Genomic DNA, 19,517 nt, shown 5'->3' on the forward strand with positions numbered 1-19,517 from the left:
TCCTAAGCATCATCTCGCCATCATCATATCCTTTTCTTCCCTGGGCGACGCCAAATCATTCTTTGGCTTTCTTTAGCCAAAGCTTGGGTGCGTGGAAATGGCTCAAGGCGATGCCTTCCCATTCCCGTTCCGCTCGGTGCGGTAGTGGTCGGCAATCAAAAAGGCCAGCTCGAGGGCCTGCTTCTCGTTCAGGCGCGGGTCACAGAAGCTGGTGTAGTTGGTGGAGAGGTCGTCCTCGCCGAGGTCCTCGCTGCCGCCGAGGCACTCGGTGACGGGGTCGCCCGTCAGCTCGAGGTGGACGCCGCCGAGGTAGCTGCCCTGCTCCTTGTGGATGCGCAGCGTCTGCTGCAGCTCGCTGAAGATGTCGGTGAAGCGCCGCGTCTTGATGCCGCAGCTGACCGACTGCGTGTTGCCGTGCATCGGGTCGCACTGCCACACCACCGTGCGCCGGTATTCGCTGTCCTCCACCGCCCGGATGTGCGCCGGCAGCAGCGAAGACACCTTGTCCGCCCCGTACCGCGTGATGAGCGTGATCTTGCCGGGCTCCCGCGACGGGTTCAGCGCCCGCAGCAGCGCGAGCAGGTCGGATGCGGGCGTCGTCGGGCCGACCTTGACGCCCAGCGGGTTGGCGATGCCCCGGAAGAACTCGACGTGCGCGTGGTCGAGCTGCCGCGTGCGGTCGCCGATCCAGAGGAAGTGCGCCGAGGTGTCGTAGTACGCCTTCTTGGGCTCTGTGGGGGAAGAGGTGGGGTCGTCCAGCAGCCGGGTCAGCGGCTGCTCGTACTCGAGGAGCAGGCCCTCGTGGCTGGTGAACAGGTCGACCGTGTGGAACTTCTCGTTCTCGGCGCCGATAGTGTGCATAAAGCTGCGCATGTCCTGGAGGAACTCGACCGCCTTCTCGTACTTGGCCTTGAGCTCCGGGTCGCGTACGTGGTTGAGACCCCAGTCGAGGGGCTTGCTCAGATCAGCAATGCCAGATGAGATGGCAGCCCTGATGTAGTTGAGCGTGGCCGAAGAATGGTGGTAGGCCCTGACGGGTGGGTTAGACAAGGCAGTCTAGGTACGTAATAGTTGTGTAGGGTATACATACTGAACCAGCCTGTCGGGATCGAGCTCCCTCTCGTCGACATGGAAGCCATTGAGGATATCACCCCGGAAAGAAGGCACCTGACGGCCATTGACCGTCTCCATGGGGCTGGAGCGCGGCTTCGCATACTGGCCTGCCATGCGACCGATGCGCACGACACGCTTGTTGGCACCCCAGAGGAGCACCAGGCTCATCTGCAGGAGCAGCTTGATCTTGGACTCGATCGCATTCTGCTCACAGTAGTCGAACAGTTCGGCACAGTCACCGCCCTGCAACAGGAAGGCCTTGCCTTGGGCAACATCGCGCAGGTGTTGCTTGAGCTGGACGATCTCGCGAGGGTGGACGATGGGGGGCAGGCGGTTGAGTGATGCGACTGACTTGTTGAGGGCGGTTTTGTCGGCGTATTCGGGACATTGCTTCATCGGCTTGGACCGCCACGAGTCGGGCGTCCACTCGGGCGCATGCCCATTGATAGAGGTTGTCGTCTGAGCCATGGGGTAAATCTTGGTTATCTTGTAAGGCAGTTATCGCTGATCGCTATCAATGCGACTTAACTAAAAAAAAATAAACGTGGGGTGAAGGGTGGGTTTATCGCCTCTCGAGTTCAAGTCAAGCTAATATGATGACTCAAAAGGTTACACAGCTGACTGGAAGCCTTGTGTCTTCGGTGACTATTTTCACCCGGGTTTATGAATCTTTCCGAGAGCTTCATTGTGACTGTGAGTCAAGGCTGCGAACGCTTTGCTTTTTCCTCTTAAAGGTGGGATGAAAGAAGCTTGAACCAAAGAATTGGCCAATGGAAATGCTTCCCGCTTAGAAGCCGGACCCAGTCACTTCTCAAACTTATTATTAGCGCCAACCAACTGACGACAGAGCTGAAGCGTCCAAAGTGAGTTTACCCCTCCCCCGCCTTAGGCTTGGCCGAGCAGCCGATTTTTGTTGATGTGGTCAGCCCACTCAGGTAAAAGCAGGACCCACATCCGACCCAAAAGGCACAGCTCACACACTCCTACATTCCTCCGGGTCCTTACTTCCGACAGCTTGCACACCATGGCCGAAGACAGACAACCTGCCGATATTGTCGAGGGCGCCACCTCGGGCGATGTGGAGGACGAAGTTCAGCCCACCGCCAAGTCGGCCGAGGACCGCAAGGCTGCGGCGGCTCTTTCCAAACTCGACGCCCGCGGAGACGACGAGGGCGCCTCCCGCGAGGTCGATCAGGAGGCCGTGAAGAATGCTATGAGCTCGCTAGGCGGCGCCGCCGCAAAGAAGGATGTTAAGACGGTCAAGGTGGATGCGGCCGATGTCAAGTTGCTCGTCAGTTCCGTCCCTACTCTCCTTGCTTGTGCTCGCGTCGACATCAGGGATTCGTGCATTTCTAATCTAACTAACCCTGGGCCCGGAAATAGGTCGACGAACTCGAGCTCTCCAAGCCCAAGGCCACCGACCTGCTCAAAGCGCACGACGGTGACGCGGTGAAGGCCATGAAGGCCTACCTCCAACCAAATTTCTAAGTGATGCCATGGGAATCTGCTTGAGCGAGGCGCCAATACCGACTTGCATAGCTGCGCCGCTGCGTTCCGAAACTAAAAGGTGCACAGTCAGCGGCCGGAGGATGCTATCCTCCGACGCGGCTGTCAGCTTTCTTGTCTGACATGGCTTTGCCGTATAATGGTGTGCCACAAGCCAAGTCGATGCAACTACCTTTCGATATCCGGGGATAGATCAAGCCCCCCGGGCCCGTCATTTTGACATGTGTCGTTCAACTCGAAGAGCAAAGATCCCTGCGGCCACCACCAACTGTTCGGTGTGGGGATTGGGCAAGAAAGAACGACGTGCCCCAAACTATCAACAAGACCTCAAATAGATGCCAAATAACAAACATACAACAGCGTTGTTGGTATTGGCTATAGAGTCCCGGCCATCGCACCGCCGCCAACTACCTGGCCTGTTTTCTGGTGATTGACACACGGCATGTTGGGCACGTTGGGCATGCTGATGAGGACCATACTCTCACAGGTAACAGTAAATACGGGAGAGACAAGTAAATGACATTCGAGAGGTATATAACGAGCCTGGTAAAACAAAAGGAACTATCGCTGGGACAATCCAAGCCTCCCGACTTTCTCGCTCCCCAACGCCCCAAACTATCCAAAAAGACAAGAACACAAGAAAAGACCACCCCCCCGCCCCCTTCACACATCCCCTCAAACCGCCTGGTCGCCATCGAGCGTCGCAAGCGGGACGTAGCCCTCTCCCTTCTTCCTCCGCTCGCCAAACAGACCCCCCACCGCCTCGCGCACACCTCCCAACAGCCCCCATCCCCTCCCCTTCTTCCTGACCACCCCGCCCTTCATCTCCGCCTCGACCTCCTCCATCCACCTCGGCCGCTTCCACAGCTTCAGGAACAGGCTGCTGGTCACCACGCTCACGCTGCTGGCCGCCATGGCGGCGCCGGCCATCATGGGGTGCATGTGGAAGCCGAGGGGCAGGAACAGGCCCATGGCGAAGGGCAGGCCGACGGCGTTGTACAGGCAGGCCCACAGCAGGTTCATCTTGATGCGGCGGAAGATGGTGCGGGCGAGGCTGAGCGCGACGGGGATGTCGAGCAGGTTGTTGGGCTTCATCAGCACCACGTCGGCGGCTTCCATGGCCACGTCCGTGCCCGAGCTCATGGCGATGCCGACGTCGGCGGTGGCGAGCGCGGGGGAGTCGTTGATGCCGTCGCCGACCATGGCGACGACCGCGCCCGTGTCTTGGAGGTCGCGGATGATGGCTTGTTTTTGGTCCGGCGATACGCCCGCGTGGACGTCCTCGGCGGGGATGCCGACCGCGGCGGCCACTGCCAGTGCGGTGCCGCGCTGGTCGCCGGTGACCATGGCGGTGCGGACGCCCATGCGGTGGAGGACGGCGATGGCGGCGGCCGCGCCGTCCTTGATGGTGTCCGAGAGGCAGAGGTGGCCTGCGAAGGCGCCGTCGATGGCGATGAAGATGTTGGTGGTGCCGGCGCTGGACTTGGTCGAGCGGGATGCGTTGGCCTCCTCCGAGGCTTCGATGGAGGTGCGGGGGACGGTGACGTTGTTCTGCTCGAGGAAGAGGACGTTGCCGATCAAGACCTTGTAGCGGGAGCGGTCGTTGGCGGTCGCCGGCTCGACGTACGCGCTGATGCCCTTACCAACAGCCGCCGCGAAGTCGCCAATGCTGCCTTCGATCGTTGCATCCGGTCCGAGGCCGAGCTCTGTCTTTGCCTCGCGTAGCACGGCTTTGCCGATGGGATGCTCGCTGCCCATCTCGGCGAGGCCAACGATGGTCCACCACAGTCGCTTCCGCCAGTCGGTGTCGATCCAGGGGGAGACAATGTTGGTCTTGGCCACACTCATCTTGCCGTACGTGATAGTGCCCGTCTTGTCAAGCACGACCTGGGTGATCTTGGTCGTGGTTTCCAGCGCTGCACCACCCTTGAAGAGAATACCGTTTTCCGCCCCTATTCCGGTGCCGACCATGACGGCGGTAGGGGTCGCGAGGCCGAGCGCGCAGGGGCATGCAAAAACAATGACTGAAATACAGAGCTTGACACAGACCATGATCTTGCCACCGCTTGCATCCTCTAGGAAGATTTGGGGGGGGTGTGCCAGCACGTGGCTCAGAACCATCCACACGAGGAAGGTCATAAGACCCAACAACAGAATCATGGGGACGAAGTAGCCGGCGATAACATCGGCCAATCGCTGGATCGGGGCGCGGCTCGTCTGGGCGTCTTGCACAAGCTTGACGATCTGGCTGAGCTGTGTGTCGCGGCCCGCTCGGGTGACACGGAAGTCGACCCTCCCATGGCCGTTGACGGTTCCGCCGATCAAGAAGCTGCCCTTCGTTTTCTGAACCGGCATGGCCTCACCGGTGACCATGCTCTCGTCCACATAAGTCTCACCGCGAACCAGGACACCATCTGCGGGAATTTTGTCACCGGGTCGAAGGATAACGAGGTCTCCCACCTGGATGAGCTCCGTGGGGATCACCTTCTCCTCCGCCGCATTGCCATCAAGAGCCTGCTTCGGGTCCTCGGATTTAACCTCGTCATTCCACCCCTCGGCAGCCTTCTCGGCGGCGATGGGGTCAGCGTAGATAGTCGCCATTGACGGGGTAAGGGACATCAGGCGCGAGAGCGCCTTGGACGTCTGACCCTTCGCGCGGTTCTCCAGGAAGCGGCCAAGGGTGATAAAGCTGATGAGCATAGTGCTCGTGTCGAAAATGGTGCTGGGCCTCGTGTGGGGCGGGAAAAAGAGGGAGACGAGCATGGCCATGACGCTGAAGAAGAACGCGCATGAGGTGCCGAGGACCACCAAAACATCCATCGTTGGGGAACCGTGCTTGAGAGACTTCCAACCCGAGACGTAGAAGCGCTTCCCAATGCCAAACTGCACGGGTATTGTGAGGACCAAACATACAATGTCGCCAAGGTACAGGCCGGGTAGAGTTTCGATCGAGCCAAAATCCAGAGCTGGGACACACATGGGAATAACCATGCTGATGACAAAAACGGGGACGGCAAAGGCGACGGATATTTGAAACGCCCGCCGCCACTCATGGATTTCCCGAGTCTTAGCCAGAGACTCGAGCTGAGCGCTGTTGTCATCGTTGTCCGCAACCAGAGCGTTGTAGCCTGCGTTCTCGACAATTTCAACGATGGACCGTAAGCCTGTGACGTTGGGTAGGTGAGTAACGGTAAGGCGAGAGGTGCTGAGCGCCAGCCTTGCGCTGCTGACGCCGGGAAGTGCAGTTAGTTTCTCTTCGAGGGCCTTGGCCGCGGCCGCGTCTAGATTGCCATAGATCTTGAACTGCGCCGTCGACGTGCCACTCGTTTGATCTTGCGAATCGAAAACCGTCGAAAGAATCTTGGCATCAAACCCCCGATCCTCAATAATCTCGGCGATCTTGTCCGCCGGGAGTTTCGCAGGGTCGTGTGTGATGACGGCCCTTTCCGCGAGCAAGCTTATGTTGAAACGTAGGAGTCCGTCCACATCCTTGAACCCTTGCTCAACGGCCGAGGTGCATGCTCCACATGTCATCCCTTCGATCGCAACAGTTGTGGTGGCTGTCGACGCGCTCTTCATACCTTCCGACGCCGCCTTTTCCTCCGCCGCTTTCACAGTGCTTTCGATAAGCTCGGCGTCGAACCCCCGGTCCTCGATGGTCTCGCAGATGGCCTCGGCGGTGAGAAGTGCCGGGTCGTGTTCGATGACAGCCCGCTCTGAGAGCAACGATATGCTGAAATTCTTAACGCCAGAATTGTCCTTAAACCCGCCTTCCACCGCCGAGGTGCATGCACCGCAGGTCATGCCTTTGATCGACACCGTCGTGATCATCAGGACGGGACCGTTATCCGTGGGGAACCCCCCGAACGAGGCGCGAGGGGCAATCGGTGAAGGCAAGTCTGTCGACAAGACTTCGGCGTCAAACCCACGGTCCTCGATGATCTCTTGTATTTGGTCGGCGGATATCCGTTGGGGATCGTGCATCACTACCGCGCGCTCCATTACCAAGCTGACTGAGACACTGCCAACACCATCAACACCTTTGAAGCCAGCTTCAACTGCGGATGTGCATGCGCCACAACTGGAGACCATTAGCGAGAGGTCAACAAGAGTTTATGCGACCAGAACTCACGTCATCCCCTCGACTTTAAGTGTAGTGGTCGCCATGTGCGCGGGTGGCGCTGCGAGCGACACTTGAATATTGGGGCGCGCCATCTTGCAACGCCTTTGATCTTCCCGAACCTCTTTTTGTTCCCTTTCTCGGCCCAAAAAAAAACGAAGGGCTGGCAGCAGCCCAGAAGCGCGGGATGCACCGGTGCGTCTTAGACACTCGAGCGGTCGGGAAGTTGTCGCTATAACATTTGGAGGCGTGTTGGGGTTGTCGCGAGGCGCGGGCCGGAGTTTTGCAAGAAACGGAAAGCAGGGAAGCCACCTTCCAGCGATGGCGATCTCCTTTATACAATAAAAAACGACGGAAAGAAAGGACAGAAGCCAGATAGTGAGTAGTTGATGAAGCGCAGCTTGGCCTGCGGCAGCGACGGAACCGAGCCGAGTTTGTCAGCCCGTTCCGGCTTAGGTCGGTTCCAAGACCCTGCTGCGGGGTGGGCCACAGTATCTGTTACTGTGAGACCAGAACTGCCGGACCTTGAAACCAGGACTCACACATACAAATCGATAACTTGTCTATACAAAATACGAGACCTCGAAGCAAATTCCGATTCTTGGGATGTATCTCTTACCTGTCTTTTTAGCCCATTTACCACGACGAGAAACTTCAGACGACGAAAAAACGCCCCCGTTGAAGCTAAGAACAAGTATTCCGGGTCTGACATTCTCCAGCTGATAGCGCGCGGCCCGGATCCTTCAGGAGCTCTGTGCCCGGGACTCCCGCTGCTCTGCGAAATAAGCAAGGCGAACGCGAGGCTTTGCATCATTTCCATTATTTCCGACTCTTCGGGATGGTGGGAAGGAAGCACCCGGTGACTCGTGTTGAGCTGAGTGTTGCGCTCAGACTCTCGATAGTGCGTTCGCCCACGGTCACTGCCGAAGGGGCAATTCTCGGGACAATCTATTTTGGGGGCGCGAATGGTCACACGGCAGACACACTTCATGGGCAATGGCAAATCCAATAGTCTCTTCAATCGCACATCCTGTCCTGTCCTAGCCAGTTGGCATCCCGCGGGAATATTGTCACACCTGCAGACGGGAGGATGGCGCCATCGAAAATTCGCACTGTGAGCTCGCGCCGGAAGCGTGGCATGCTGGTTTTCTCGAGTTTCGCCAAGGTACCACGCTAGGATAGCAGAGGCAAAGCGGACGGTCAGGCCCGAGCTGGAGGTTCGAGAAAGGAGGCCGGACCTTGCTCTGTGCGCTTGGCGGCCAGCGGGTCCGGGGTCGGCATCAAACAGATATGAAGCAACCTTCTCGCGGAACTCGAAACACCGGACGAAGCGCAGCCTATCGCGGGGTTGGAGGGGTTTGAGGGGCCAAAAAACTTGACTGCGATCGTCTTGTTATTTTTCGCATACTGTACCGAACTTGGCGCTGCCGATCAGGAACATCCCGCGATCGGCACGTGCTGGTGGGCGCTGAGTGCTGGGGGGTCATGTCCCCGCGTAATTACATGTACAAAGGTCCCGACCATGGAAGCACAGTGTCTGGCTCAGCCTTACCTCCAGGTTGGGGACCTCTCTCATCTAGCCAAAAAAAGGCGAACTCGACAGGGGGCAAAAAATCAAGAAAAGAGACAGAAGTAAAAGAAGCTAAGAAAAGAAAAAGGGACAAAGAAAACTGAGCAGAATTAAATGAAATAAAAGAAATCGAGTAGAGTAAAAAGTAGGCTTTGTGCTTCCGAATGGCTTTCTTTTTGTTCCTCCTACGAGCCGAAGGTTTCGTCGCACCTATTCGTGCACTTGGAGTTCCGTTTCTTTTGCCCATGGTGTCCCAAGAAGCAGGCCCCAAGCTCCATCAGCCCCACTAACGAGGCTGCAGCCTAGAGGCACAACGACTTGCCCGATCCAAGACCTGAACATCAAAGACGGTTGTTAGCTTTGGCGAAAGTAAAGATTTTACATCAACGGAGCTTTAAGGGGGTAGACAAGTTCATACCAATCAAGATGGAGCAGACCAAAGCTCTTAATGCTCTTGAGGTATGTCATCATTCCCATCTTCCCCGCCTTTCAAGGCGATAGTCGCAGAGCTTCAACCGATGAGCTCTCAAGAAACCATCCAACTAATAACCACATTAGCCCTTTTTGGCCCTTAGCAAATCGGCCACATCCCCACGGGCTGCCGCCGACTTGGTCGTGCGGGCGACCTCAGCGCCGAACACCTTCATCTTCACCGAGCTGCTCCAGACTCCTCAACTTCAGGCTCTCAGCTCATCCGAGGAGTTCTCGCCATACTTGACCGTCTTGCAAATCTTCAGCCATGGCACCTACTCCACATACACCTCAACCGCCGGCCTTCCTGAGCTCAACGATGCCCAACGCCTGAAGCTCCGCCAGCTCTCCCTCCTAACTCTCGCCAAGAAAGACAGTACTACCAGCAACCCCGGCTCTCCAGCGCTGGACTACGCCTCGCTCCAGACGGCCCTCGAACTTCCCAGCCCCCAGGCTCTCGAAGAGCTCGTAATCAGCGCCATCTACGCCGGCCTCATCAAAGGGCAGCTCAACCCGAAGGCGTCCCGCGTACAGATCAGCAGCGTCTCCCCACTCCGCGACATTGCCCCCACGGCGATCAGCGGCCTGCTCTCGAGCCTGCAAGCCTGGGCCGGACGGTGCGAAGCCACGTTGGAATCCCTGTCCTGCCAGATGACGCAACTCCGCGCCGATGCCGACCGGCGCGCGGCGCTCGCGGCCGCCCGCACGCGTGACATCGAGATGCTGGTTGAGAAGGAAAAGGGTGGGCAAGCCCCTCGTCATCTCTCATTGCCTTCACTTACCGCTGCCGCTGCCGCTGCCACTGCCGCCAACGCCAACGCCGACGCCTCTATCACTTCTCATCTCCGCAACAAGAACACCCGCAACTTCCACGACCCCCACACCCACACCCACACCCGCGACCCCGGCCCAGTCCTACATCGGGACAACACCCGCGGCCGCGGCGGCGGCAGCAGCAGCAACAACAACAGTCTATCCAATACCAGCACCACGAACAGCGAGATGAACAACGTGCTGACGGTTGGTGGTGGCAGCAGGTCCCACACTCCCAACGTCTCTGAGCCAAGCGCAGGCCCAGCCGACAACGGGGCCACGGCGCAGCTTCAAGTAAGGGCGGCGAAGAAGCGCGGCAGCGAGCAGATGGATGGCGATGGGGCCGGCATTGAGGAAGATGCCATGGACGTAAGTGAGAAAGGGGATGGGATGGGCGAGTAAGCGGGGCGGATGGATGGTCCAAGTATTCCATCATCCACTGCGGCCCATTAAGATGGCTTTATGATTTTACTATGCCCGCATTACGAGATGACGAAGATCAATGGCAAATTAAGTTATGTGGCGATGAAATCAAGTGAGAAATCAAGATGTGATTCTGTGCAGCTAGTTCTATTAGAGTGACAACTCTCCAGTTACTGGGAGACTCGCGAAGCTGGAGTATGTAGTAAACCGTACATCGGCGGCGGGTGCAACGCAAAAGCCAGTAAGATGAGAGAAACCATCGAGCAATAAAAGCAACCATGGGGTCATCCCCATGGAAACACACCTATGCCCCGGAAAGAAGTATGATGGAAAATGAATAATGCTGACAGCACGCCGTATCCTGAACACCCAGCAAGTCCTGCCTCTACCCGGCGCCCCCTGTAATTATATAGTCCTTGCACCACCCGAGGCTCCCTTAGAAAGCAATAAAAAAAAAAAACTTTCAAGACATCATGACAGTCGTGATCGAAGAAGGCTTCCCTAACTCTGGCTGGTTTCTCCCGAAAAATGGTTGCTGGTCGAGAAAGCCCGGCACAGCGGGTCAGATCGGGAGCGAGGCCGGCTCACTAGCTCCCGTGAGCTCAAAGCCTATGCTCCCTCAAAGCCGCTTGCCTGGAACCAGGATAAAGAGTACACAGAGCGCCGCATCGATGAGGACCGTCACGGCAAGGACCATGATCGCCCGCCGTGCAAGGAGTTTTCGGACGTAAGGCTCTCGCACCCGGGCAAAGTTGAAAGGGGTGTACTCGCTGAAGCCAACAAGGGCAAGAACCGGGTCGAGGGAATATTGGTAGGAAGCAAGGCAGTAGACACCAATTGTGAAAGGCAAGATGAGCTGGGTGAAAGTTAGCCATGAACTGCCAAGAATAAAATAATTGTCACATACCCAAAGCCTCACCATCCGAGACTCATTGAGGAAAATCAAGATGAAGGCAGCCCAGAACCCGCCAAACATGGACACAAGCCCCAGAATAAGGCGCATAATCAATGTTGGGGGGGATGAGGTTCCCGAGAGCCTTCATTCTGAGAAACCCAGGGAAAGCATCCCGCTCCATCGCCTGGAAGACATAGTCCTTAGCCACGTCAAACACCTCTGGGTCATCTCTGCCGAGTTCCTCGATAGCTGGGGTGACATCCTGAGTAATTGAACCTGGTAGGGTGATTTCGCGTTCGGCACCCGGGAGAAGAAAGGTGTAGAGAATCTTCTCAGCAGAAGCCCTAACGTCCTGTCGGGCAACTGCGTGGGGGGGAGAGTTCGAGTCGGTGTTGAACTCCCTGGGAGTGCTAATATTCGTGCTCGGGCGGTTCTGCCTGGCATCGCTGCTGACTGGAGAATCATGATGGTCCCTGTCTTCCCGAAGGAAAGCCGACATCTGGGCATCTTGGTCCTTCTCCTTCTCTGTCGCGTACATCGATGGTCCCGCAACTGCATGGCTTAGGTCTCCGAGACCTTCTAGAATACCCGACGATCTCTTAGAGGCCCTTTCTGGATCGGGTGTGCTCACGAGCACAGACCGACGAAGCTCTCGCACATAGTGGCGGCAGAGCGACATGTGTTGTGCAACATCGAGCCTGAACTGGAGTTAGCCATTTGACCATCATTACATATCGAATCAATCGGACCGACCAAAAATCGAGATAGTCGACTGAACGCTGCTGATCCCTCATGTAAATGTAGAAGGAGAACAGATCAACAGGAGGGAGTGTCCGCCGACTGAGCACTTCAAAGAGTGTCGGCAGCCGGTTCCGAGTGTAGTCGGGCTGGGGGGAAGGGCTCGCGACAGCATGATCTGCCATCTTGACTGAAGTCGGGGACCGTGTGACGATAAATTGGTTGGTAAAAAGAAGAGAAAGGTAACGATCGGAAAGTCGAGTCGCGTCGAAATATGCCTCCAAAATCTCTCTTGATGGACCGTAACAGCAATCGGGTGCTTGCGGTCACAGCAATTTGCACTGGTGTTCCACGAAGTTATATTGTTAAACGAAGCTGGTGTGGTGGTTTGCGGGGTCGAGAGATTGGGGGGTTTCGGCTGGTTCTGTAGGAAAAGAATGTGAGTGTGCGCGCAGCGCACCGATTGAAGTAATTGTGGTGAGCAGCGGTGACAATTGAGTTGGTTTCGTCTTCCAGCAGCTTGAACAAACACTCGAAGAGGCGCGGTTGCCCCTGCAATGCGAACCTTGGGAATGTCTGATGAGCATGAGTGGGTCTGCACCTTCCAGCTAAAATTGGGTGGACCTCGACCGTTCATTGCAAGCAAGTTTCAATGCAGGCACTTTGTCCATGCCTCGTAGGGTGGCAGCTGTCAGCAAATCTCAGCCGGCTGCCGGCCAGTGCCAAAAGCAGCCACGGCTGCTAAGCCACACCTCCCTAGCGGGGCTTCCAATTCAGGCCGCCATTCCACTTTAGGGCAATTACGCGAGGACTCCGAGCCCGGGCAGGCCCGCACTTTCGCAGAATTCGCGGAAAAACAAGTGCAAAATTGCCAGAGGTAGGTTTATCGAACCCCAGCCAAATCGACGACTCCTCGACACCACAACCGACTCCGAGTGCACGAGATCCAGACGTCGCCGAAGTACGTAATTGCGCCTATAGCCCCTCTCCCGAAATTCTCTCGAATCGATTCAGCACATTTTTCCGATTCGAAACATCGACTTAACAACACCCGCTAACGAGTCGCTACTAGAATGTCGTCCCAGAAGCCCCAAGGCAAGGCCCAGCGCTCGGCTATCGCCGACGTGGTCGCCCGCGAGTACACCATCCACATGCACAAGCGCGTATGTCATGCAACAGACCGGCCAGGATTCCGAGGAAACCGCTGACGTTTGGTGTAGCTCCACGGTGTCAGCTTCAAGAAGAGGGCCCCGCGTGCTATCAAGGAGATCAAGGCGTTCGCTACCAAGGCGATGGTATGTCCGACCGCAAACACCCGCGCGGCAACTCCAGTCCACGGGTCGAGCCTGTTGAAGCTTCGAAAAGCTTCGGATGGTAAACGAGGGTAGGGGCTGACAACATTGGCATATAGGGCACCTCGGACGTCCGCGTGGATCCCCAGCTGAACAAGAAGGTCTGGGAGCAGGGTGTCAAGGGTGTTGGCTACAGGCTCCGCATCCGCATCTCCCGGAGGCGTAACGACGAGGAAGGCGCCAAGGAGAAGCTCTACAGCTACGTGCAGGCCGTCAACGTCAAGAACCCCAAGGGTCTGCACACCGTTGTCGTTGAGGAGTAAGGATAGACAACAAAAATGGGAAAATCGAGATTGGGCCGTGGTTCGGTTTCATGGCGGCATTGGGCTTTTCCGGAGTTTTCGCATGGCATCTAGCTTCCTACTACGAATACATGGGTTCGTAAAGCACGGCACCTTCGATACCACTGCCATTTCGACGAACGGTCAAGGTGCGAGGGGTTGGGGTTGGACAGGGGATTTATCAGAGTGATGCGCTGGGATTATTTCAGAGTGATACGCTCATGGACAACCAAACGTCCATTCAAAGCCAATGCTTGATGTACTTCAGCCTGCGCCACTAGCAGAAATGAAGGGATATCCATGAACCAATCCACCCTGGCAATGCAATCCTAACCAGGCACCAATACTCCGCGGGGTGCAAAGCCTCAAAACAAACTCCGTTCTCCATGACGACCTAGGAAAGCCAAGCCAAGCCCATGACCCAACGCGTTTTGTTCAATCGTCCTCAACGTCCTTGTGACGGTCCATAACCTTGGTCTTGAAGAGAGTTGGGTCGTTGTCCCAGAGCTCAGCAGCCTCGCCGTTCAGGGGAGATGCACTTTGAAAGGGTTAGCCAGCCTCCCCAAATAATCACAAATCGCGGATCCCATACTTGTTTGGCTCTCCCAGCAGAGATTGCAGACTCAGCAGCACGGTCTGGATGTTGTATGCTGCGGTCCACTTGTCCTTCAGGATGTCGAGACAGATGCGTCCGGAGAAGTCGACATTGGGGTGGTAGATGGGCGTCCGGAAGAGCACGGTGGGCGGCGCATACGGATAGTTGGAAGGGAATTCGAAGCTGAGCTTGAACGTGAGCCCCGAGTAGGGCGTGTCTTCGGGGCCCTCGATGGTCGCCCTCCAGGAGAGCAGGTTGCCATCGGCGGAAGGGAAAGCGGACACCCCCGGCGCGGGAGAGGTCATGAGCTGCATAAGCTCCGTTTGTAACCTGCCAGGTTCCATATCAGCCATATGTCTAGTTTCCAATGGCTATTCCAACCTCGTTGGAGGGCACAGGACACTCACCTTTTAGCAGCATTCTGGCCCGGCTCAGCACCCTTCCTTGCGCCGCCGAGCTTGTTGGCTGGGACGTTGCCAGGGGCCGAGTTTTGACTTTCTTCAGCAAAAGACATGGTGGGATTGGTTCAACGGCCAATCGAGGGTGTAACAACCAAGAAGGTCAAAGGCGAGTGTAAAAGAAGAGTGTAAAGCGGAATGCCTGTGACCAATACTACAGAGGAAAGTACCTAGGTCAATATCTAGGGTGGCGACGAGCGAATGAAGATGGGTTGGGTTGTAGGAAATGTGTTGAGCTCCGTACCTGTAACAAGAAGACGTCAAGCGCCTGTCTGGCTTTTCAAAAGGACGGAATTTGAACCTCAGTTGGGCCTGGAGCGATGGTTGGGGTGTTGCGACAGGAAGGCGGCAACGGGTCAAAGAACACTTCCAAACTCGGGCACGAATGTTTACACAGCAAGCCCGGGTCATCGCCCCCACCAACCCCTAGGTGACGAATAAAGCCCCTCTAGCAACCAGCTAGGCGGGGCTTGGCCAAACCCAGATTCCAGGGGTCCTAATGCAGCTTAGCACCCAATGAGCCAGCGTTGTTGCCTGCAGCACTCAGACAAAAACAATTGCCCTGTCTCCAATTGCCATGATCATTTCAATCAATCGCAAGTCACTTAACGCGACCAGCACGCGTATCACGACCCAAACGCGTCAATGGACACAATGGTGAGTGCTCTCTGCCACCCGTTCCTGCTGCAAGGCAACAAGCTCGCTGAGCCTTGCTGTATTTTTCAATTCCACACTCTGTTCCAGATACCTAGGTTGTTTGTCATCAAACTGCCGCATTTTATTGTTAACTTTGCGGAATGCTCCGAGGTTTTATTTCTCGTTCTTGAAGTCCAAAAAGGCACACCACATGCCACGTTTTTGAGAATATCAACTAAACATTCTAAAAAAAAAAAAATGCAACAGTCGCAGCTAGACCCTCTCCCAAACGATCTCCCATTTCGAATCGTCTCCAAGACGATTGGGAGGGGCGCATATGCATCGTGAGACCAACCCATGCCCCCCCTTGCCCATCACCCACTTACACACTTACACACGTACACGCTCGCCTAAGCGACCCCACACTAACAACTCTTCAGCATCAAGAAGGCAATACCGTTGGATGCGCCATCACCGGTATTTGCTGTCAAGCTCATACACAAGGGTTATGCGGTCAGGCAAGGCCGCATCTCGGCTAAACAGATTGCGATGGAGGTGTCGTTACACTCGCACATCGGCCAACACCCAAACATCATTGAATGGTTCGCCACGGGTGAGGACGCAGTATGGAGATGGATCGCCATGGAATTTGCCGAGGGAGGCGACCTCTTCGACAAGATTGAAGCAGATGTTGGCGTTCAGGAGGATATTGCCCACCTCTACTTTCTGCAACTGATCGGTGGTGTCAGCTTCATGCATTCGAAGGGGGTGGCCCACCGCGATCTCAAACCCGAAAACATCCTCCTCTCGGAAAGTGGCAATCTAAAACTCGCCGACTTCGGCATGGCGACCATGTTCGAGTACAAGGGCGCGAGGAAGCAGAGCACCACCATGTGCGGGAGCCCACCCTACATCGCCCCTGAAGTTTTGGACTGTGCAAGGCAGGAGAAGAAGTCAGCAGACGGAGCGAAGTACTCGGCCGATTTGGTTGATATTTGGTCATGCGGCGTCATCTTGTTTGTCCTTTTGGTCGGCAACACACCCTGGGATGAGCCGACTGCGGGGAGTTGGGAATTCCAAGAATATGTCAAGAACAACGGTCGCAGCACCGATGCGCTATGGGGGAGACTGCCCGGTGACGCCTTGTCATTGCTCCGCGGCATGATGAACATCGAGCCGCACAAGCGGTTTTCGTTTGCCCAGATCCGCCAGCACCCGTGGTACACCCGCCGCAACCCCCTCCTGACCGCCGATGGCAAGGTCTCGGACCCCATCGCCCTCGCAGCACAGATGCTCGCCGCCCTGCGTATCGATCTCAGCGCCGAACCCACGCCATCTCAGCGCCAGTCCCAGCCCGAACTCATGGAAATCGACACCCGCCACAGCCAGGATTGGTCCTCGCGACTCCCCGCCACCCAACCCGAAACCCCCATCACCGACGCCCTCTTCGACTTCGAGCACCCACCCCCCCGCACCCTCGGCACTTACGCCATCTCCTCCACCCAACCCCTCGCGAGCTCCGCCCTCGCTGCATCAACAGTAGCCGCCGCCGCCGCAGCAGCAGGCAGCAGACAACCCCCGACCAGCAGCTTCAACGCAGCACTCGCCGCCCTCGCCGACGAACCCACCATGAGCCAGTTCTCGCAAACACCTGGCGTGCCTCTCTCACTAACCCAGCACGCGCGCCAGTTCCGCGACATCGTGCCGGCGTACTCGCTCACGCGCTTCTTCTCGCACGTGCCGCCCACCCTGCTCGTGCAGATGCTGCACGATGCCCTCCACCAGCTCAACGTCCCGCTGCCGCTGCGCACCCCGGCCGTTGCGGCTGATCCGGCGGCCGAGCATGTCGCGACGTTGAAGGTGCGGACGCTGGATGAGCGCCGCCAGGGGCTGCATGGCGATGTGTTGGTGGATCGGATTCGGTTGGTGGGGGTGGAGGAGGGGGTCGAGGTGTTGGAGGTAAGGTTTGTGAAGGTTAAGGGGGATCCGTTGGAGTGGAGGAGGTTTTTCAAGAAGGTTGCGCTGCTGTGTCGTGATGCTGTGTATAGTGGTGATGGGGGTGGTGGCGGGGCTGGGGGTGCGGTTATGGGTGAGGCGTAGGGCGCTGCTGCTGCGGTTGGCAGTCGCGGTGAAGGTGGGGAAGAGGATGATTAAGTTATGATGGATATGATATTGGATGATGGGTGGTCGGGCGTAAAGGATGTAATGGGCAGGCGGAAATAGTGTGTTGGGTCATTGTTTGGGGACAGTGTTTAGAGCTGTATGACGTGGTAAACTTGCCAGAAGTGCGAGAAGTGCGAGAAGTGCGAGGAGTGGTTGACTCGCGGGCCGTACTCAGCAGAATATATACATGGGGGTTGGAGCACTCGCGCATTAAGTTACACCTTTTGGACCAGGTGTGATATTCTACTGAAAACAAGGACATCTGTTGAGACATATGTACCAGATAGCTAACAGATGGCCAAGACCCCCGACTTGACTCCAACCATGCACGGCCCAGCGTCTCAAGCGAACGGCTCATCTACCGAGTCTCATTATGGACAACCATCACACCAGAAAGAGAATCAAACACAAGCCAAGGCACAAAACCCTTCCAGGTACACGCTAACTACCAATACATTTTGCCGCCTATCTTTGTACGCCGTCGCCATGCAACCAGGCTTCCTCCATCCATGCAGTATCGTTACAAACAAGTGTAGCAAATCTAACCATGCTCGGTATGTGAAAAAGGGGGGCGGAGAACCAACGCTTGCAAAAGCCTCATGGCCTCTGCCCCGTCGGATGCGTATAAACGTAGGACGGCGAAGGCTTGTCGCCACTGTAAACGTAAAGGGGCCGACCTGCTCGGCGATGCCTCCACCACACGTTGCTTCCGTTGCTGCCGCTGCTGCTCAAACCGCGGTCGCCGTACTGCACCATCTCCCGGGTGGGCGTACCAGGCCTCGGGCTCGGGGAGCCACGCCCAAAGTACACCATCTCGCGGGTAGGGGTGCCGGGCCTGGGGCTGGGCGAGCCCCGGGCGTAATGAACCGCCTCCTGGCCAGCAACCGGCACATTGCCGCCGCCGCCCGTCCCAAAATACACCATTTCCTGCGTTACGGGACCGGGGAACGCAGCGACAGCAGCCGCAGAGCCAGGAGCAGCAGCATACTCCTCCTGCTCCGCAGCCATACCCGAACACGGATAAACATTCGGCGGCGCACCCCAAACCTGCCCCCATCCCGATCCCGATCCCCATTCAACCCCCTTCTCCCCCTCTCATCACACATCCCTCTTCCCCCACCCACTCATCAATCACAGCCGCAATATCGCGAAACCCCTCGGTATGCCCCCCTTCCCACCGCGCCCGAAACCCACAACAAATAAACAAATAACAATGAATCAGCTCATGCAAAAACGTACTGATCAACAGCCTCCGACTAAAACCCCCCCCGCGCAAAATCGACGCCGACAGCACGATCAGGGTCTCGAAGCCGCGCGTGTGGGCCGCCGCGCGCCGCAGCGCCGTCGTCCCGATCACGCGGCTGTCGTAGCGCGAGGAGGAGGCGTGCGACCAGTCCCAGGCGACGCGCTGGCTGAGGCGGCCGTTGAAGAAGATCTCGTTGGCGGCGGAGAAGATGGATTCGAGCGCGTCGTTGTCGAGGGGGTATTCGGCGTCTTCGGGGTTGGGAGTGGTGGTGGCGGGTGGTGGTGTTGCCGGTTGGGGTGGGGGTGGTGAAGTTGTCGATGTTGTTGGTGTTGGTACAGTGGTCGGGGAGATGGTGATGGGGGTTGCGGGAGTGGGAGTGGGAGCGGGAGTGGGAGTGAGAGCGGGAATGAGAGTGAGAGCGGGAGTGGGAGTGGCGGTGGGAGTGGCCGCCTGGGTGGGGGTGGCGCCGGGGCCGCGGGTTGATGATACTCCGGAGAATGCGCTCGTGCTTGGAGTCTGGGTTGCGCCGGCGGAAACTGGCGAGGTGGTCGCGCACGCGCTGGGCGGCCTCCCGGTCCTCGAGGAGCTCCGTCAACGCCCACCCCTCGGTTGCGTCCGGGCGGAGGGAGTGGCCGGAGGCGGTGCGTTCCATCGCCGGGGCGGCAGTGGTGCTGGCTGGCTCGGGTGAGGAAACATGAGGTCGCGGAGAAGGGTAGCGGTGAGGTGAGTGGCACGGATGGTGATGATGATGATGATGCGGATGCTGTGGATGGGGGTGGTGAATCGGCGGGTAGTTGTTGAGTAGCGGCTCAACCGCTTTGAAGGCGACGGGGCCGGCAAACTGAGCTTGTTGAACGTATTTCGGCCGTTTGTGCCGAAAATGGTCATCGTCGACGGCATCTATGATGCGCCGCTTGGCCGGGTAGTAGGGACCGCCTGAAGGACGGAACGGCGGGTAATCGTCCCCGCCTACCACCGGTAGTGCCATCGGACATGCTCGAGGCAAGGCGTGGGATGAGGTTGTGTTACAAACGCGGCACGGAGAGTCTCTCTCATGCCAGGGCCAAGGAGTCGGAGTAGAGTTATGGCCCAAGAAGACAAAGCAAGTAGGTATCAAACACACGGCATCGACACAGG

At 57.2% G+C, this 19,517-nt stretch overlaps 9 protein-coding genes across 9 annotated transcripts; 4 read left to right on the plus strand and 5 right to left on the minus strand.

Annotated features, from left to right (window-relative positions):
* Positions 1–102: 102 nt before the first annotated feature.
* CHGG_01774 (uncharacterized protein) lies at positions 103–1,581 on the minus strand (the record flags this gene model as incomplete). Its single annotated transcript, XM_001220994.1, has 2 exons — positions 103–1,030; positions 1,091–1,581. The coding sequence occupies 2 exons, from the start codon at positions 1,579–1,581 to the stop codon at positions 103–105; spliced, it is 1,419 nt and encodes a 472-aa protein (XP_001220995.1).
* Positions 1,582–2,137: 556 nt separating this feature from the next.
* CHGG_01775 (uncharacterized protein) lies at positions 2,138–2,601 on the plus strand (the record flags this gene model as incomplete). The annotated part of the gene is made up of 2 exons (XM_001220995.1): positions 2,138–2,404; positions 2,497–2,601. 2 exons carry the CDS (start codon positions 2,138–2,140, stop codon positions 2,599–2,601), a joined length of 372 nt encoding a protein of 123 aa, XP_001220996.1.
* A 693-nt stretch (positions 2,602–3,294) lies between these two features.
* CHGG_01776 (uncharacterized protein) lies at positions 3,295–6,834 on the minus strand (the record flags this gene model as incomplete). Its single annotated transcript, XM_001220996.1, has 2 exons — positions 3,295–6,700; positions 6,752–6,834. 2 exons carry the CDS (start codon positions 6,832–6,834, stop codon positions 3,295–3,297), a joined length of 3,489 nt encoding a protein of 1,162 aa, XP_001220997.1.
* Positions 6,835–8,735: 1,901 nt separating this feature from the next.
* On the plus strand, positions 8,736–9,995 carry CHGG_01777 (uncharacterized protein; the record flags this gene model as incomplete). Its single annotated transcript, XM_001220997.1, has 2 exons — positions 8,736–8,768; positions 8,868–9,995. The coding sequence occupies 2 exons, from the start codon at positions 8,736–8,738 to the stop codon at positions 9,993–9,995; spliced, it is 1,161 nt and encodes a 386-aa protein (XP_001220998.1).
* A 640-nt stretch (positions 9,996–10,635) lies between these two features.
* CHGG_01778 (uncharacterized protein) lies at positions 10,636–11,834 on the minus strand (the record flags this gene model as incomplete). The annotated part of the gene is made up of 3 exons (XM_001220998.1): positions 10,636–10,894; positions 11,070–11,609; positions 11,665–11,834. 3 exons carry the CDS (start codon positions 11,832–11,834, stop codon positions 10,636–10,638), a joined length of 969 nt encoding a protein of 322 aa, XP_001220999.1.
* Positions 11,835–12,722: 888 nt separating this feature from the next.
* CHGG_01779 (60S ribosomal protein L31) lies at positions 12,723–13,264 on the plus strand (the record flags this gene model as incomplete). The annotated part of the gene is made up of 3 exons (XM_001220999.1): positions 12,723–12,812; positions 12,870–12,944; positions 13,061–13,264. The coding sequence occupies 3 exons, from the start codon at positions 12,723–12,725 to the stop codon at positions 13,262–13,264; spliced, it is 369 nt and encodes a 122-aa protein (XP_001221000.1).
* Positions 13,265–13,717: 453 nt separating this feature from the next.
* Positions 13,718–14,391, minus strand: CHGG_01780 (uncharacterized protein; the record flags this gene model as incomplete). The annotated part of the gene is made up of 3 exons (XM_001221000.1): positions 13,718–13,820; positions 13,875–14,207; positions 14,285–14,391. 3 exons carry the CDS (start codon positions 14,389–14,391, stop codon positions 13,718–13,720), a joined length of 543 nt encoding a protein of 180 aa, XP_001221001.1.
* Positions 14,392–14,989: 598 nt separating this feature from the next.
* Positions 14,990–17,071, plus strand: CHGG_01781 (uncharacterized protein; the record flags this gene model as incomplete). The annotated part of the gene is made up of 2 exons (XM_001221001.1): positions 14,990–14,992; positions 15,419–17,071. 2 exons carry the CDS (start codon positions 14,990–14,992, stop codon positions 17,069–17,071), a joined length of 1,656 nt encoding a protein of 551 aa, XP_001221002.1.
* Positions 17,072–17,731: 660 nt separating this feature from the next.
* Positions 17,732–19,268, minus strand: CHGG_01782 (uncharacterized protein; the record flags this gene model as incomplete). Its single annotated transcript, XM_001221002.1, has 3 exons — positions 17,732–18,228; positions 18,374–18,916; positions 18,983–19,268. The coding sequence occupies 3 exons, from the start codon at positions 19,266–19,268 to the stop codon at positions 17,732–17,734; spliced, it is 1,326 nt and encodes a 441-aa protein (XP_001221003.1).
* Between the last annotated feature and the right edge of the window lie 249 nt (positions 19,269–19,517).

This window comes from Chaetomium globosum, genomic scaffold (genome assembly GCF_000143365.1).
Source record: "Chaetomium globosum CBS 148.51 scaffold_1 genomic scaffold, whole genome shotgun sequence".
Classification (NCBI taxonomy): domain Eukaryota; kingdom Fungi; phylum Ascomycota; class Sordariomycetes; order Sordariales; family Chaetomiaceae; genus Chaetomium; species Chaetomium globosum.